At 43.9% G+C, this 18,199-nt stretch overlaps 2 protein-coding genes and 1 pseudogene across 2 annotated transcripts; 2 read left to right on the top strand and 1 right to left on the bottom strand.

Annotated features, from left to right (window-relative positions):
• Window positions 1–329: 329 nt before the first annotated feature.
• On the top strand, window positions 330–6,522 carry LOC139567776 (4-aminobutyrate aminotransferase, mitochondrial-like; annotated as a pseudogene).
• Window positions 6,523–6,538: 16 nt separating this feature from the next.
• tmem186 (transmembrane protein 186) lies at window positions 6,539–8,057 on the bottom strand. Its single transcript, XM_071389268.1, has 2 exons — window positions 7,938–8,057; window positions 6,539–7,643 (listed from the first exon to the last, which is right to left on the bottom strand). The coding sequence occupies exons 1-2, from the start codon at window positions 7,938–7,940 to the stop codon at window positions 6,948–6,950; spliced, it is 699 nt and encodes a 232-aa protein (XP_071245369.1). The 5' UTR covers window positions 7,941–8,057; the 3' UTR covers window positions 6,539–6,947.
• A 43-nt stretch (window positions 8,058–8,100) lies between these two features.
• Window positions 8,101–17,028, top strand: gde1 (glycerophosphodiester phosphodiesterase 1). Its single transcript, XM_071389267.1, has 6 exons — window positions 8,101–8,877; window positions 9,097–9,272; window positions 9,471–9,576; window positions 10,291–10,383; window positions 10,640–10,851; window positions 16,252–17,028. The coding sequence occupies exons 1-6, from the start codon at window positions 8,611–8,613 to the stop codon at window positions 16,397–16,399; spliced, it is 1,002 nt and encodes a 333-aa protein (XP_071245368.1). The 5' UTR covers window positions 8,101–8,610; the 3' UTR covers window positions 16,400–17,028.
• The last annotated feature ends 1,171 nt before the right edge of the window (window positions 17,029–18,199 follow it).

Here is an 18,199-nt window from a genome sequence, read left to right as displayed (position 1 = left end):
CACTGGCCCCCACCTCCACACCCACTTCTCTAAATGGCTGTGGTTGAGATATAAAAGGCTGTTGTGGAGTAAGGACGATGGCATACAGTCTTGTGGTTCCACCTGCACCACATTTTCACACTTCCACACAGTGAGTGTTTCCTTTACATTTTAAACTACTGCGCATATCATTTGATATGAATATTCTATTTTTAAAGTTATACTGTATGTGTGATGACCTTTAAAATATTGGTATTTTTTATTGGTATTTATGTGCAGAGTGTCAAGAAAATATGAAAATCAACCTTTTTTTGCATTCTTCATTCTTGCTACAGTGGTAGCTGAGGAGCATGGCCTCCAGTATCCTAAACCGCTGTCTTGCTTCCTCTCTGAGACCCAGCCTTGGGTTGTCTGCTTCAGGTAAGAGGAGAGAAACGTGTATATGACTTACCATAGTAGATCTATCAAAATGGATGAATGCAACAACCATGTCGCTGTCACTAACAAATACAGTCATGGGTGGTAACTCTACAATTTACTCGAAAGGCAAGGCACTCTGGGAAATATTTCAATAAGGCTTTACACGAAGCAGTGTGTTCATTTAACACTGTTCCTGTGTTTATATGGGTCCACAGACTCCACACTTTCAGTGTTAATTTAACACTGTTCCTGTGTCTATATGGGTCCACAGACTCCACACTTTCAGTGTTAATTTAACACTGTTCCTGTGTTTATATGGGTCCACAGACTCCACACTTTCAGTGTTAATTTAACACTGTTCCTGTGTTTATATGGGTCCACAGACTCCACACTTTCAGTGTTAATTTAACACTGTTCCTGTGTTTATATGGGTCCACAGACTCCACACTTTCAGTGTTAATTTAACACTGTTCCTGTGTTTATATGGGTCCACAGACTCCACACTTTCAGTGTTGATTTAACACTGTGTTTTGTTTTTTTTTTACACTGGAGAATTTTCTGTTTAGTGATAGGTAAGGCTGGCTTCTCACATGCTATTTATAGAAAGATAGTACATATCAACATTATGGTAATAACTAATAAGTTGAACACAATGACAATTGGAAGAAAGGAGATTGTGGAATGTCTTGTGAGTTTCTGAATGCATCGCTACATTATGTTGTATCTTAATTTGATCACCCTGTTGCAGGAGAACTTTCCTGCAATACAGGACATTTTAAACTTGTGTATTTGAGGTTTTAAAAGGCTTCTGAAGTTTGTAATTTCCACTTTGAAAATGTCGGACTTGATTTTCGCTTACGAAAAATGTATCAAACCCTACAAAAATGTCCATGAATTATCCTGTTGCTGCAGGATTAATTTCCTGCAGTGGCATACTGGCTCAAATGAAGATCCTACATCTGTACTTTCTGTCAGTCAAACAAGCATCATGTCTTTGACCCATACTGGCCATTCAACTTGCCAGAACAAGACAACTGGAAAACACAGTTGATCATTAATTCCCACCTCTGTACACTCCTCTTAATCCCACTCATTCCAGATGAATATCTAGCTTCCTCGTGAGGTATTTGTGATTTGCCGTACTGTCTTGTGACTTGCCACTGATTGGATGTGTTTTTGGCGTTGGCACAAACTTCATAACTCAAATAACCCATAGAATCTCGTTCACATTTTCCATAGGATACCGCCATCAGCAACCGGCTAAAAGAGTTGAGGAAGTTGAGTTTGATGGTCCTTGTATGAAGACTGAGGTTCCAGGGCCCAGATCTAAGGTAACTCAATAGATCAACTCTCGACCATATCACACCAAGGACCAGACCTACTAAGTTTATCACACTTTGCAAAGGCAAGAAAAAGGACACTATTAAAGACAGTTTTATGGGATTGTTTTTCATTCTCGTATGGAAAAAACAAGTGAAAACTATGCAGTAGTGCAAATGCTTAGTAAATCTGTCCCTCACTGTAATGTGCCAACTGTCTAACAGTATTGTTGTCTGTTAGTTAGGGTAGCAGGGATGGTAATGGGAACAACATATTTTTTAACAATTTAAAACGGTCTATGACTGTTTGTGAAATATCTTGTGAGTATTAACATTGGCCAAAGCTCTCAGGGATCAATCAATTACACATATAATAGAAGAAGCCATTCAAAGCACTTTAAATTCAGGACATGGTTGTTTCTTACGTACTGGTAGCATCCATTCATCTCTACTGTTGTTCTCCACAGATCCTAGCACAACAACTGTAGGGGATTCAGGTAAGAAATACACATAACACACTCAGATTTATATGATATAATATGAATGAAATGTCATGTCACTGCTGAAGGACAAAAAGAGAAACGGTGAAGAGAAATGTCCACATCGTGAAAAAAGTGTCTTATTCTCCTTGACGTCCTCTGTCCACAAGTCATATCATATCGGATTTGTACGATGAGTCATGTGTAACGGCACCAGTGAAAATAGCCTCTTCTCTGTCCCTCTTGAACATCTCTGTCCCTCTTGAACATCTCTGTCCCCCTCTACAGAGTGTTGTCCAGGTGAACTTCTTCTGTGACTATGAGGAGAGTAAAGGTAACTACCTGGTGGACGTGGATGGGAACCGCATGCTGGATGTCTACACCCAGATCGCATCCATACCCATAGGTGGATATTCTATTCTATAGGACCCAGAGTTGTTCCTGGTTAGGTCACGTGGTCAGGAAAGACTTCAAATGTAAGTTTTTCTCTCTGTGATTTCCATGATACAATCACCCGTCACTCACAAAAGTCATGACGGATCCGAAAAATATGGTAAGCAGCAATGTTGATCTTGAGAATTGAAAAACATTTGATTTGCCATTGATGATGTGTAACTATTTTCTACAATCTGTGTCAGGGAACGTTTGTCAACCGACCAGCTCTTGGGATGATGCCACCGGAGCAATTCTCTGAGAAGCTTGTCAACGGCCTGATGGCAGTAAGTTTGATTTCAAATACACCTCGGAATATAACATCACAGCCTGTTAACACTATTACTAACCATGCATACACTTTCTAGACATATCAGGACACAGAGGACCACATTGGAAATATGTGTTTTATGATACTGTGTTGTGTTATCCCCTGGACTTTGTACTTTATTAATGGATTCAAACCCAAGAATAAATGGAATGAAATCAAATAACTCAAGTGATTACATGACTGGTGCGCTTCCTCCATTTGTCCACTAGGTGGCACCCAAGGGCTTCAGCCGGGTCCAGACCATGGCCTGTGGATCCTGCTCCAATGAGAACGCCTACAAAGCCATCTTCATCTGGTACAGAGTAAGGGCAGGACCATGGACAGTAACGCATTTATAAAGTCTATATTAAATATGGGCTGTATATATAGCAGACTTTTACTCTATGTGTTTCTTAGAACAAGATGAGAGGAAGTCCGGAACCAACTCCAGAGGAAGTAAGAACTAGTGTCATCAACCAGGTAGGTAACTCACACTCCCTCACAACTCTCCCGTTTGTCATTTTGTTATATAGGGCCAGCAGTTTCTCAGTCTGGTGTTCTCTCGTTCTTTTTCCAGGTTCCTGGCTGCCCTGACCTGACTCTTCTGTCCCACGGAAGAACTCTGGGTAAGACTTTAATATGTACTTACTTAATTACTTAGGCTGATACAATCTGACTAGGGTACTGAGAGGGTACACAAGGTACTTCCAACTGGGATGTAGGTAATTGTAATGACAATACATAGGTTTTAGAACCACGTAATATCAAGTCTGAACTCAAGGCTCTTCTATTCTCCCAGGCTGTCTGGCCACCACTCACACCAAGGCCATACAGAAGCTAGACGTGCCGTCTTTTGACTGGCCCATCGCCCCCTTCCCCCAGCTGAGGTACCCCCTGGACCAGTTTGAGAGGGAGAACGCACAGGAGGAGGCACGCTGCCTGGAGGAGGTGAGTCTCTCTCTATATATACAGTATCTCTTCTTCCTAATCTGACCATCCAACTGACTCTCATTCCTTATTCCCCTCATCCATCTGAACTATCCTTTCTTTCATTCTCCCCCCTGACCTTCATTCTTACCTCTATTCCTCTCATCCCTCGTTCAATCCCTCCCATCTCAGGCGGAGGACCTGATAGTGAAGTGGAATCAGAAGGGTCGGCACGTGGCGGGGGTGGTGATCGAGCCAATCCAGGCAGAGGGAGGGGATAACCACGCCTCCTTTGACTTCTACAGGAAGCTCAGGGGAATCACCAAGAAGGTAGAGAAAGGATCCTTACTGGTTATAGACAGAGTACAGAGCATCTGGAGGGATATGAATCATGCTGACAATCTAACTGATTTGATTATCTTGTTAGTGAAAATGATCAAATTAGTAGATATTGAGTAGAATTCCTTTAATTGAGACTTGGTATAAGCCACCTACCAAGGTGTGTTTTATCAAATACTTCTTTAAATACATTGATTGGTAAATAATATGAAGCTATCAAGGTACACTCATCTAGAAATCAGTACTTTACTGTGTAAGTACACTGTAAACAGTATTGTGATTACACAGGTCTTTAGTCATTTCAACCTACTGACCTTTGTGTGTCCGTCAGCATGGCTGTGCCTTCCTAGTGGATGAGGTGCAGACGGGGCGGGTCTACGGGGAAATTCTGGGCCCACGAGCACTGGGGATTGGACGACCCCGCTGACATCGTCTCTTTCAGCAAGAAGATGCTGACAGGAGGATACTACCAGAAAGATAGCTTTCAGCCTGACATGGTAGTGTGTGTGTGGGTGGGTGTATGTGTGGTACCTTTATATCAACCTTTTTACCTTATTTTATTTTCTTTCTCTTCTCTGCTCTTCTCCTCTCCTCTCCTCTCCTTTCTTATTTTCTTCTCCAGCCGTTCAGGATCTTCAACACGTGGCTTGGAGACCACACTAAGAACCTGTTGCTGACCGAGGTCATAAAGGTCATCAAGACAGAGAACCTGCTGGACCAGGCCAAGAGGTCAGGCAAGGTCATGCTGGAGGGACTCTACGACCTACAGGTGAGTTAGGGTCAAAGGTTAGGAGTCACTGTTAGGGGAGTGAAGAATGATCACTGTTTGATATTTACTGTGGTTGTGTTATGAGTAGAGGGAGAGTGGTCGTTTGTAGTTTGTGTGTGTGTGTGAGTGAGACAGCATGCATCACCCCGCTCCTCTCTCTTCAAGGATAAGTACCCCCACCTGCTCAGTAGAGCGAGGGGCATCGGGACGTTCTGTGCCATCGATGTTAAGGATGAAGACACACGCAACAACCTCCTCCTCAAGGCCAGGGATAAGGGTAAGACTCTTAGCATGTAGGGTGTGATGAATCCTCAAGGCCAGGAATAAGGGTAAGACTCTTAGCATGTAGGATGTGATGAATCCTCAAGGCCAGGAAAAAGGGTAAGACTCTTAGCATGTAGGATGTGATGAATCCTCAAGGCCAGGAATAAGGGTAAGACTCTTAGCATGTAGGATGTGATGAATCCTCAAGGCCAGGAATAAGGGTAAGACTCTTAGCATGTAGGATGTGATGAATCCTCTAGGCCAGGAATAAGGGTAAGACTCTTAGCATGTAGGATCTGATGAATCCTCAAGGCCAGGAATAAGGGTAAGACTCTTAGCATGTAGGATGTGATGAATCCTCTAGGCCAGGAATAAGGGTAAGACTCTTAGCATGTAGGATCTGATGAATCCTCAAGGCCAGGAATAAGGGTAAGACTCTTAGCATGTAGGATGTGATGAATAAACTAAAAGAATAAGACTATCAATTTAGCAAGATTATCAAATGATTCAAGGGCACGCAGGACAATATCCAGCATAATATTTACTAGCTTAGTATCGACATTCAAATCAAGTAATCGTTGATTCGTTAGTAAAGAATGAATACTATTTATGATGTTGTTTTCTTGTTCCAGGTGTGGTTCTAGGGGGCTGTGGAACCCAGTCTATCCGGTTCCGACCAGCTCTGGTGTTCACGGAACACCATGCTCATCTCTTCCTGGATATCTTTAATGACGCTATCGCTGAGCTCAAGTAGAGTCTACACAGGAATCCAATGTGGCCCTGCTCAAACAGACCCATACACTGTCAATCTGCAGTGAAGAGGTTGACACTCCTCCAATCAATCAAATCAATCAAATGTATTTACAAAGCCCTTTTCACATCAGCTGATGTCACAAAGTGCTATACAGAAACCCAGCCTAAAACTCCAAACAGCAAGAATTGCAGATGTAGAAGCACGGTGTCTAGGAAAAACTCCCTAGAAACGCAGGAACCTAGGAGGAAACCTAGAGAGGAACCAGGCTCTGAGGGGTGGCCAGTCCTCTTCTGGCTGTGCTGGGTGAAGATTAAGGGTATATTGCCATTAAGGCCAGATGGTTCTTCAAGATCTTCATAGCCGACCATCAGGGTATACACTCCTGTATATTACTGTACATTATTTCACTCCAACGCTATAAGAAAATTATTTCCATAATAGACTGTGGGCTGATTGATTGCAATGGACTTTCTAAATGTCAAATAACTGTAGACATTTTCTGTATAGTGTTTTGTGTACTGTACCTTAAAATAAACCTGTAAAATATTTTTGCTTAAATGATCAGGGTGTATTTATTGAAGGCTGTGAGTCTGAGCAGCTGTCCAACACAAATGTCACTGTTTATTTTGGTCACACACAGTAGTCAAGAAATGGGACAGAACAAACTGCAGTACATGTAGGTAGTCATCTCTTTAGCTGCTGAATATACAACATGTTAAATGCTCACAACATAAAATACCCTTTTCACACCACTGTGTCAACCCGGACCCAACTGTGCTGGCTCAGATCTTTTCAGCACAGTTCCAGGAACTATAATGGATGCTTGGCAGGGCTCTGTTTGGCTCAGTACAGCTTGGTTTGGCTCAGTACAGCTTGGTTTGGCTCAGTACAGCTTGGTTTGGCTCTGTTTGGCTCAGTACAGCTTGGTTTGGCTCTGAAAAGCCCTATAAAAACATCAAATCAAAGTCCCAAACACTTTCTCAAAGGCCTGCCTATCCACAACACGTCCCAGTCTAGTCGAGAAGTACAGCGTCTCAGAACTACTATATCGCTTCAACCTCAATATAGTCTCCCCTATGGAGTCCCCGGTGTCCCCCAGAGTCATAACGTCTGTCACAGGCAGATACACGTCCTTCCTGCGTCCCCAGAACGTCAGGTGAGACACTTTCAGCGTCGTCTGGGACTCATCCAGGTACATCATCCCGACGACGCGTCTCAGGTAGTGACTAGCCGAGTAGAGCATGACGGCGGCGAACGCCGCTATCCCCGTGCTGTAGCTAACCAGTAGGTACGAAGCATCTCCTTGGGAATACATGTAGTAGACGGGCGGGAGTAAGAGCATGGTGATTCCGGTTTGGATCAGTTTGAGTCTGGAGACCGCTCTCAGGAGTTTGATGTGAGGTAAGGAGTAGATGAGGTTGTATTTTTGGGTGGATACGTCTGAGTATTTGGTGAGAGTAGTGATGTGGGGGGATGGGGGTACTGGGTAGCTGTGTTGGATACTAGGCGTCCATCTTGGCTCCAATCGGCTGACTACATGGGGTTGTGGGCCACAGATTAGCGACCTTGAGCTGCCTCTCAACACACAGTATCCTCTGCAGTGGGCCAGCACATGGTAGGACAGCCGAGGGAAGAGTGTTGTAGACCTATGCTGTGGGATAGAGACAGAGAGAGGGTAGGGAAATAGGGTAGAGATAGCAGGAGAGGGGCAGAGGGCAACAGATGGAGACATGAGAAATACAAAAATACTTTGTTTTTGTTTAAAACTACAAGCTGTTTAGAGAGCAAGAAGCCATACAACAGAGAACCGATTATTTTGCTGCATCCTCATTCATCCAATTTCTTCTAACGGTATTCTGTTTTACTCTATTCTATATTAGTGGCTATACAACTGACAGTCTAATATTGAGCACAAACGACAATAAGAAATAACTAATTTACCAACCATGTTAGCTGGCTTCTATCTTGCAAAATATGTGAGAAAACATCTCAGGAAGGTATCATTCACGCTGTTAGCCAGATGGCTAGGTCAGACCTTGCACTTTGGCACAGGAAGTAATTTACGCAATGTTCCAAGAGCAATTCCGCCCTCTTGTGGGCAGAGCGACATATGGTCAAAATAAAGTATTTGTGCAATTACTTTTATCTTTAATATTCATAAATGTGAACAATAATTATTTTTGAAAAGCATGATATTTATTGCGCAAGTCTTTTACATTTTATTTGAAACTTTAGGTTCCACAAATCTATTACAACGGAGAGTGGGAGGTCCAATATGACAGTTATGAGGCAACAATGTTGCTGTTTGATCATGTGAATAGGATGTTGTGAAACTACGCTAACGATTTCAAATGTAGCCACTGAATTATTTTGTGTCTTGCTTCTGCATAGACTGAAGGAGGAACGTCCTGAGTGCCGATCTTCCAAAGAAGTGTCACTGTTTGCAGCCAACTTGAACAATATTGAGACATCTTTCCAAGCTTCGTTGGCCTATTACGAAATTGTAACTTTATGACAGTGTTAATGCACTGTTGTCTGTCCAACAGCATAGCAGAAGTGTGTTGATCAGTCTACACCGCAGAATTGTGAGTCAGTGACCGTATGGACTCGGCGCAAAAATGCTGCAACTCGGAGACGAAATCGCCCTATTCTCTGTGGTGTTCGCGTTCGTTCTCCTCGGAACACGGAGCCCGATATGGTCCACCGCCCTCACCGCCTGCCTCTATGCCTTTCTGATCATGTTCCGTTTTCCCCAAGTCCCGACCAGCCAGGCGAGACAGGTGCTTCGGCCCGCTAAGAACGCTGCTTCGGGTGGGGTGTCCCTAGTCGCTCACCGGGGTGGAGGACATGATGCGCCGGAGAATACCATGACTGCCATCCGGGAGGTGAGTCAGGAAGTCGAGGAGAGAAGTATTTGTTCAACAAGGATTCGTGGTTCTTGAAAGCCACAACATTCTCTCTCGCTCTCTCTCCCCTTACATAGCCTCCAGATGATTATGGCAAACCTTCAGTCAGCATAGTGGAGATCCAGTCAAGAAAGCACAACTTCATGCCATCTCCTTTTCTCACCTCGTCTCAACCTCCCTCTCTCTCTGCATCTCTAGGCACATAAGAACGGGGCGACCGGCGTAGAGCTGGACTTGGAGTTCACATCAGATGGAGTCCCTATTCTGATGCACGATGAGACTGTAGACCGAACCACCAACGGGTCGGGACCCCTCACACAGCTAAGCTTCTCTGGGCTGAGTAAACTGGACGCTGCCGCTAAGCACCGACTCAGGTGAGAGGAAGAGAGAGATGGAGTGATACTGTAGGACAGCTCCGGTCCTGGAGGTCGCAGTGTATGCATGTTTTTGTTCAACACTAAAACACATATTCAAATAATTAATTGATCATGGTTTAAATTGAGTTCTGTGCTTATTAGTTAGCTGGGACAGGACCAATGATGGCACGGTATATGTTATGTGGCTCCCAACAGTGACAAGTTCCAGGGAGAGAAGGTCCCCACTCTGCAGGAGGCTGTGGAGGAATGCATCAAACTGCAGCTCACCATCTACTTTGATGTCAAAGGTCACCCAGATGAGGTACAGCCAATCAGAAGCCTCAGATAAAGATTGTTGTGAATATACAGTTGCACACTACTGAGTACTTCTTTGTCTTCGTCTTAAGCCTAAGCTTGATAATTCTGTTGTTTGCTGTTTAACAGTACACTTTTAGACCAGTCATGGACCAGCTAGGCCCGCTGAAAGCCTGCTGTTTTAGTCAGTGGTCCACTTCAATTCAAGAAACTGAGAATTGAGAGCAGTCATCTAACTCAGTGGTTCCCAAACTTTTCCACTCCGGCTCCTCTTCCATCATTGGGGGAACATCTTTTGCTGTTTTGAAGCTAATTTCCCACAATTCTACACATTGTGTGTTCATGTCATATCTGAGTGACTCATACAATAAGAAAATTCGGACAAGTTATAACTATCTCTCTGTCTGCAATGACTAACATGATAAGAGGAACTGATGATGCACTACCCAATTTTCGAAATTGCACCTTGTGCATTCAACTATTGCAACATTCAAGAGTAAGTTTAAGGCCCGACTGAGTTCCTTTGGGGGGTGGGGCGACGACTCTGCACCCGCTCTGCCGACCGCTTTGCACGCTCCACAGTTTGGGAACCACTGATCTAACTGACCCCCAACAGTTGCTGGCTCACCAGTGGGTCTGAGAGGTACACATACACAGACTCTACAAACAAACAGAAAGTGTATGAATGACTTTTCCATGTTGTGTTCTTCTTCTCTCCCAGGCAGCGGCAGCCCTAAAGGAGATGTATCAGAAACACCCTGTGCTCTACAACACCAGCATCGTCTGTTCCTTTGAGCCCAACGTCATCTACAGGGTAACTGTGGGCTGTTGGCTTGACGAGGGGGTAGTAGTGAGCTGTCTGTATGGGTACTGGGTTAGATGTGTCTATCTCTCTGTATGAGAGGACTAACAATGGATTTACGTTTCCATGAAATGGCAGCCATTTTCATTTCAACTTCACTATGGGAAGAAAAATAGATCACAGATAGACATTTGAAAGATTGACATGATAAACTCGTAGTGAAATCCCTTCTCTTTCTCTCCATTGCCCTCTAACCCCTGACCCCCAGATGCGTCAGGCTGACCCGGAAGTGGTGACGGCGCTGACCCACCGGCCATGGAGCCTTAGTCGGTTGGGTGACGGCACGCCGCGCTTCTCGTCGCTGTGGAAACACCACTGGATGCAGGTGCTAGACGTGATACTGGACTGGGCCCACCACCACCTGCTCTGGAACCTCTGTGGTGTCTCTGCCATCCTGGTGCAGAAGAACTTCATATCACTGTGAGTCACCGCTGTCTATTTAGAGTCCAAAATGGCACCCTAGTCCCTATATCGTGCACTACATTTCAAGTTTTAATGTCACGTGCAGAAGGACAGTGAAAAGCTGTTATCCCAACAATGCAGTTATCAATACCAATGTAGTATTATAAAATAAATGAAGGTAGAACAAAAACACACAAGAAATGTAAGTAAGAAGATAACGAGAACGGAAGTAAGCTACAGTTGATGTCGGAAGTTTACATACACCTTAGCCAAATACATTTAAACTCCGTTTTTCACAATTCCTGACATTTAATCCTAGTAAAAATTCCCTGTCTTAGGTCAGTTAGGATCACCACTTTATTTTAAGAATGTGAAATGTCAGAATAATAGTAGAGAGAATGATTTATTTCAGCTTTTATTTCTTTCATCACATTCCCAGTGGGTCAGAAGTTTACATACACTCAATTAGTATTTGGTAGTATTGCCTGTTTAAATTGGGTCAAACATTTCGGGTAGCCTTCCACAAGCTTCCCACAATAAGTTGGGTGAATTTTGGCCCATTCCTCCTGACAGAGCTGGTGTAACTGAGTCAGGTTTGTAGGCCTCCTTGCTCGCTCACGCTTTTTCAGTTCTGCCCACAAATTTTCTATAGAATTGAGGTCAGGGCTTTGTGATGGCCACTCCAATACTTTGACTTTGTTGTCCTTAAGCCATTTTGCCACAACTTTGGAAGTATGCTTGGGGTCATTGTCCATTTGGAAGACCCATTTGCGACCAAGCTTTAACTTCCTGACTGATGTCTTGAGATGTTGCTTCAATATATCCACATAATTTTCCTCCCTCATGATGCCATCTATTTTTTGAAGTACACCAGTCCCTCCTTTGGCTTACAAGCCTCCCCCTTTTTCCTCCAAACATAACGATGGTCATTATGGCCAAACAGTTCTATTTTTGTTTCATCAGACCAGAGTACATTTCTCCAAAAAGTACGAACTTTGTCCCCATGTGCATTTGCAAACTGTAGGCTGGCTTTTTTATGGCAGTTTTGGAGCAGTGGCTTCTTCCTTGCTGAGCGGCCTTTCAGGTTATGTCGATATAGGACTAGTTTTACTGTGGATATAGATACTTTTGTACCTGTTTCCTCCAGCATCTTCACAAGGTCCTTTGCTGTTGTTCTGGGATTGATTTGCACTTTTCGCACCAAAGTACGTTCATCTCTAGGAGACCGAACGCATCTCCTTCCTGAGCGGTATGACGTACTATTGTTTGTACAGATGAATGTGGTAGATGTCCTAATCGACTTGCCAAAACTATAGTTTGTTAACAAGAAATTTGTGGAGTGGTTGAAAAATGACTTTTAATGACTCCAACCTAAGTGTATGTAAACTTCCGACTTCAACTGTACATATGATTAGTTCCAATACCGTATTTACAATGTACAGAGATACTGGATCTGTAGAGGTAGATATGTATAGTGGTAAACATACTATATACAGGGTCAGTACCATATTATACTGTACAGGGATACTGGATGATCTATAGAGGTAGATATGTATAGGGGTAAACATACTATATACAGGGTCAGTACCATATTCAGGGTCAGTACCATATTATAATGTACAGGGATACTGGATCTATAGAGGTAGATATGTATAGGGGTAAACATACTATATACAGGGTCAGTACCATATTATAATGTACAGGGACCTGGATCTATAGAGGTAGATATGTATAGGAGTAAACATACTATACACAGGGTCAGTACCATATTATAATGTACAGGATCTATAGAGGTAGATATGTATAGGGGTAAACATACTATATACAGAGTCAGTACCATATTTATAATGTAGAGGGATACTGGATCTATATAGGTAGATATGTATAGGGGTAAACATACTATATACAGAGTCAGTACATATTATAATGTACAGAGATACTGGATCTATAGAGGTAGATATGTATAGGGGTAGGTGAGTAGGCATCAGGATATATGATAAACAGAGTAGCAGCAGAGTATATGATGATTGTATGTGTTTAAAGTCAATATAAATGTGTGCGTGTGTTGGAGTGTGAGTGAGTGTGTAGAGTCCTGTGAGTGTGCATAAAGACAGTGCAAAAAATATTAAAATATAAACATTCAAGAGTCAACTCAGATAGTCTGTGTAGCCATTTGTTAGCTATTTAACATCTTATGGCTTGGGGATAGAAGCTGTTCAGGAGCCTGTTGGTGTCAGACTTGATACACCGGTACAACTTGCCGTGCGGAAGCAGAGAACAGTCTATGGCTTGGATGGCTGGAGTCTTTAATGATTTTCCGGGCCTTTATTTTTTTTGTATGATATACAGTGGGGAGAACAAGTATTTGATACACTGCCGATTTTGCAGGTTTTCCTACTTACAAAGCATGTAGAGGTCTGTAATTTTTATCATAGGTACACTTCAACTGTGAGAGACGGAATCTAAAACAAAAATCCAGAAAATCACATTGTATGATTTTTAAATAATTAATTTGCATTTTATTGCATGACATAAGTATTTGATCACCTACCAACCAGTAAGAATTCCGGCTCTCACAGACCTGTTAGTTTTTCTTTAAGAAGCCCTCCTGTTCTCCACTCATTACCTGTATTAACTGCACCTGTTTGAACTCGTTACCTGTATAAAAGACACCTGTCCACACACTCAATCAAACAGATTCCAACCTCTCCACAATGGCCAAGACCAGAGAGCTGTGTAAGGACATCAGGGATAAAATTGTAGACCTGCACAAGGCTGGGATGGGCTACAGGACAATAGGCAAGCAGCTTGGTGAGAAGGAAACAACTGTTGGCACAATTATTAGAAAATGGAAGAAGTTCAAGATGACGGTCAATCACCCTCGGTCTGGGGCTCCATGCAAGATTTCACCTCGTGGGGCATCAATGATCATGAGGAAGGTGAGGGATCAGCCCAGAACTACACGGCAGGACCTGGTCAATCACCTGAAGAGAGCTGGGACCACAGTCTCAAAGAAAACCATTAGTAACACACTACGCCGTCATGGATTAAAATCCTGCAGCGCACGCAGGTCCCCCTGCTTAAGCCAGTGCATGTCCAGGCCTGTCTGAAGTTTGCCAATGACCATCTGGATGATCCAGAGGAGGAATGGGAGAAGGTCATGTGGTCTGATGAGACAAAAATAGAGCTTTTTGGTCTAACTCCACTCGCCATGTTTGGAGGAAGAAGAAGTATGAGTACAACCCCAAGAACACCATCCCAACCGTGAAGCATGGAGGTGGAAACATCATTCTTTGGGGATGCTTTTCTGCAAAGGGGACAGGACGACTGCACCGTATTGAGGGGGGGATGGATGGGGCCATGTATCGCGAGATCTTGGCCAACAACCTCCTTCCCTCAGTAAGAGCATTGAAGATGGGTCGTGGCTGGGTCTTCCAGCATGACAACGACACGAAGCACACAGCCATGGCAACTAAGGAATGGCTCCGTAAGAAGCATCTCAAGGTCCTGGAGTGGCCTAGCCAGTCTCCAGACCTGAACCCAATAGAAAATCTTTGGAGGGAGCTGAAAGTCCGTATTGCCCAGCGACAGCCCCGAAACCTGAAGGATCTGGAGAAGATCTGTAGGGAGGAGTGGGCCAAAATCCCTGCTGCAGTGTGTGCAAACCTAGTCAAGAACTACAGGAAACGTATGATCTCTGTAATTGCAAACAAAGGTTTCTGTACCAAATATTAAGTTCTGCTTTTCTGATGTATCAAATACTTATGTCATGCAATAAAATGCAAATTAATTATTTAAAAATCATACAATGTGATTTTCTGGATTTTTGTTTTAGATTCCGTCTCTCACAGTTGAAGTGTACCTATGATAAAAATTACAGACCTCTACATGCTTTGTAAGTAGGAAAACCTGCAAAATCGGCAGTGTATCAAATACTTGTTCTCCCCACTGTATATATATATATATTTTACAATATAAAACATACATATACTAACGACAAAATGAACTACATCACACCTGCCCAGACCCACCTGCTCACACACCCATCTCCAGCGCCCGCATCACTCCGCCACATGACCTCTGACTGCACCATTTTGTTTCACGTACTTTCAACATTGAGGTAATAAAGCATTTAACCTTTCCATTGTGTTAACGACAGAGGATTGGTTGATTTCCAGTTTTTTTTCAAGATAATTGACGAGGCCTTCCTTTCACACTGCCTGATATAGAGGTCCTGGATGACAGCTCGGCCCCAGTGATGTACTGGGCTGTCCACACCAACCTCTGTAGCGCCATGCGATTGAGGGCGGTGCAGTTGCCATACCAAGCAGTGATGCAACAAGTCAAGATGCTCTCAATGGTGCAGCTGTAATCTTTTCAACCTCCTGAGGGGGTTATGTCCATTCCCTATATATATATATATGTCCATTCCCTATATATATATATGTCCGTTCCCTATATATATGTCCATCCCCTATATACATGTCCATTCCCTATATATATGTCCATTCCCTATATACATGTCCATTCCCTATATACATGTCCATTCCCTATATACATGTCCATTCCCTATATGTGTCCATTCCCTGTATATATGTCCATCCCCTATATATATGTCCATTCCCTATATATATATGTCCATCCCCTATATATATATGTCCATCCCCTATATATATATGTCCATCCCCTATATATATATGTCCATCCCCTATATATATATGTCCATTCCCTGTATATATGTCCATTCCCTATATAGTGCACTACTTTAGACCTCTATATAATGACATGATTGCGCTTTAAGAAGCGATGTATCCTCTGATGAAACAAAAGATTTGCTGCTCTAGCCCTTATGTACTGCTGCTTTGTTGATACTACACGTCGCAACGGTTACCCACATCATTAGCTGTTTGAAGTGTACACACCCTCAATAACCACTGTTATATGGATACTTTGGAATTTTATCTAGCATGCTAGCAGATACCTGTAGACTTCCAGTCATTGCGCTAACGCTAGTTAGCATTGGCTCACGAAACTATCTCTAACTTCCTTCATACTGGACACGGAGACATAAAAATGGTATCCATGAGTTCATTTTGGGGGTGGTGGCAGCAACTTAATTGTGGAGGATGGGCACGTGGTAATGGCTGGAGTGGAAAGGTAGCAACACCATCAAACACGTTGTTTCCATGTGTTTGATGCCATTCCATTCGCTCCGTTCCAGCCATTATGATGTTGCCGTCCTCCCCTCAGCAGCCTCCACTGCACGAGGTCATCTGACTCTGGGGAAGTAGATAAAGGGCTAAAATCACTAAGTATCCCTTTATTACACAACATCTCATTTTAGATTTCACATAACCTGTATTGATTTGATTGGCCATTGATTCCTTATTGACTTTCTCTTCTCTCTTCCATCCCCAGGGACTATGTCCAGTACTGGGCCCAGAGAGGGGTTGAGGTGGTGGGCTGGACAGTCAACACAGCTGAGGAGAAACAATACTACCAGGAGATACTCAACATCAACTACATCACTGACAGCCTACTGGAGGACTGTGATCCTCACTACTGAACACAGTGGACGGACATCACACTCACAGAAACCTGCACAAAACACACACACTGAAGCGAGTTAAAATCCCATATTGGACACATACGGTTTTAACCCTGTGTTACTTATCTTACTGTGTATTGTATGCCTGAGACACATGATACAAATATTCAGTCCAGTACAATAGCCTTCAAATTACAGGGAGACTTCATTTAGTGAACAACACCGATGTACTGTAATAACCAACTCAGGAGTGTACCTACTGCACATTTACATTTGAGATATTTATCTAGAGAGATTTACACTAGTGATACATTTTCATAATGGTCCCCCGCGGGAATTGAACCCACAACCCTGGTGTTGCAAGCCGCCATGCTCTACCAACTGAGCCACACGGGACCACAGCTCATACATATGTCATATTTGGAATCCATGATCATTCCAAGTGTCAAGGATCTGTGTCAATATGAACACTTTATTCTCACACAGTGCAGTACTGTGCTTTTCTGAAAGGATAGTCTAACTGAAATAAGGAAAAGTCTGGGCATCCAACCAGCCTTCCAATGAAATACTAACCTAATAAGATGCATTAACTTGAATGAAATAATCTTATAGGAATGGAAAAATAAACAAGGACAGTATGGATGAAGTATATTTGTTCAGCTTCTCTCTCTGTCCTTATGCAGTGTCTACCATATGGTTTCAACCCTCTGCCACAGGCTTCCCCTCACCTCTTAATACAACATAAGGAAAGTCTGAAGCCGAGGCTACTACCAGTGTTCAATGACTATGGACATTGGTCAGCAGTCTCTAAGGTGCAAGGTTGAGTACCTGGTGGTAGCCCGGCTAGTAACAGTGACTAAGTTCAGAGCAGGGTACTGGGCGGAGGCCGGCTAGTAACAGTGAGTAAAGTTCAGAGCAGGGTACTGGGCGGAGGCCGGCTAGTAACAGTGACTAAGTTCAGAGCAGGGTACTGGGCGGAGGCCGGCTAGTAACAGTGAGTAAAGTTCAGAGCAGGGTACTGGGCGGAGGCCGGCTAGTAACAGTGAGTAAAGTTCAGAGCGGGGTACTGGGCGGAGGCCGGCTAGTAACAGTGAGTAAAGTTCAGAGCGGGGTACAGGGAGGAGGCTGGCTAGTAACAGTGAGTAAAGTTCAGAGCGGGGTACTGGGCGGAGGCCGGCTAGTAACAGTGAGTAAAGTTCAGAGCGGGGTACTGGGCGGAGGCCGGCTAGTAACAGTGAGTAAAGTTCAGAGCGGGGTACTGGGAGGAGGCCGGCTAGTAACAGTGAGTAAAGTTCAGAGCGGGGTACTGGGCGGAGGCCGGCTAGTAACAGTGAGTAAAGTTCAGAGCGGGGTACTGGGAGGAGGCCGGCTAGTAACAGTGAGTAAAGTTCAGAGCAGGGTACTGGGCGGAGGCCGGCTAGTAACAGTGAGTAAAGTTCAGAGCAGGGTACTGGGCGGAGGCCGGCTAGTAACGGTGAGTAAAGTTCAGAGCAGGGTACTGGGCGGAGGCCGGCGAGTAACGGTGAGTAAAGTTCAGAGCAGGGTACTGGGCGGAGGCAGGCTAGTAACGGTGAGTAAAGTTCAGAGCAGGGTACTGGGCGGAGGCCGGCTAGTAACGGTGAGTAAAGTTCAGAGCGGGGTACTGGGCGGAGGCCGGCTAGTAACAGTGAGTAAAGTTCAGAGCAGGGTACTGGGCGGAGGCCGGCTAGTAACAGTGAGTAAAGTTCAGAGCGGGGTACTGGGCGGAGCCCGGCTAGTAACAGTGAGTAAAGTTCAGAGCGGGGTACTGGGCGGAGGCCGGCTAGTAACAGTGAGTAA

This window comes from Salvelinus alpinus, chromosome 2 (genome assembly GCF_045679555.1).
Source record: "Salvelinus alpinus chromosome 2, SLU_Salpinus.1, whole genome shotgun sequence".
Classification (NCBI taxonomy): domain Eukaryota; kingdom Metazoa; phylum Chordata; class Actinopteri; order Salmoniformes; family Salmonidae; genus Salvelinus; species Salvelinus alpinus.
This window is presented reverse-complemented; position numbering and strand designations above follow the sequence as displayed.

Bases quoted from the DNA above. Each gene is read 5' to 3' on its own strand.
- gde1 (XM_071389267.1), top strand. From the start codon at position 8,611: ATGCTGCAACTCGGAGACGAAATCGCCCTATTCTCTGTGGTGTTCGCG. The intron at 9,577-10,290 runs GTACAGCCAATC...CTTCTCTCCCAG, and splicing joins TCAAAGGTCACCCAGATGAG to GCAGCGGCAGCCCTAAAGGA. The intron at 10,384-10,639 runs GTAACTGTGGGC...CCTGACCCCCAG, and splicing joins AGCCCAACGTCATCTACAGG to ATGCGTCAGGCTGACCCGGA.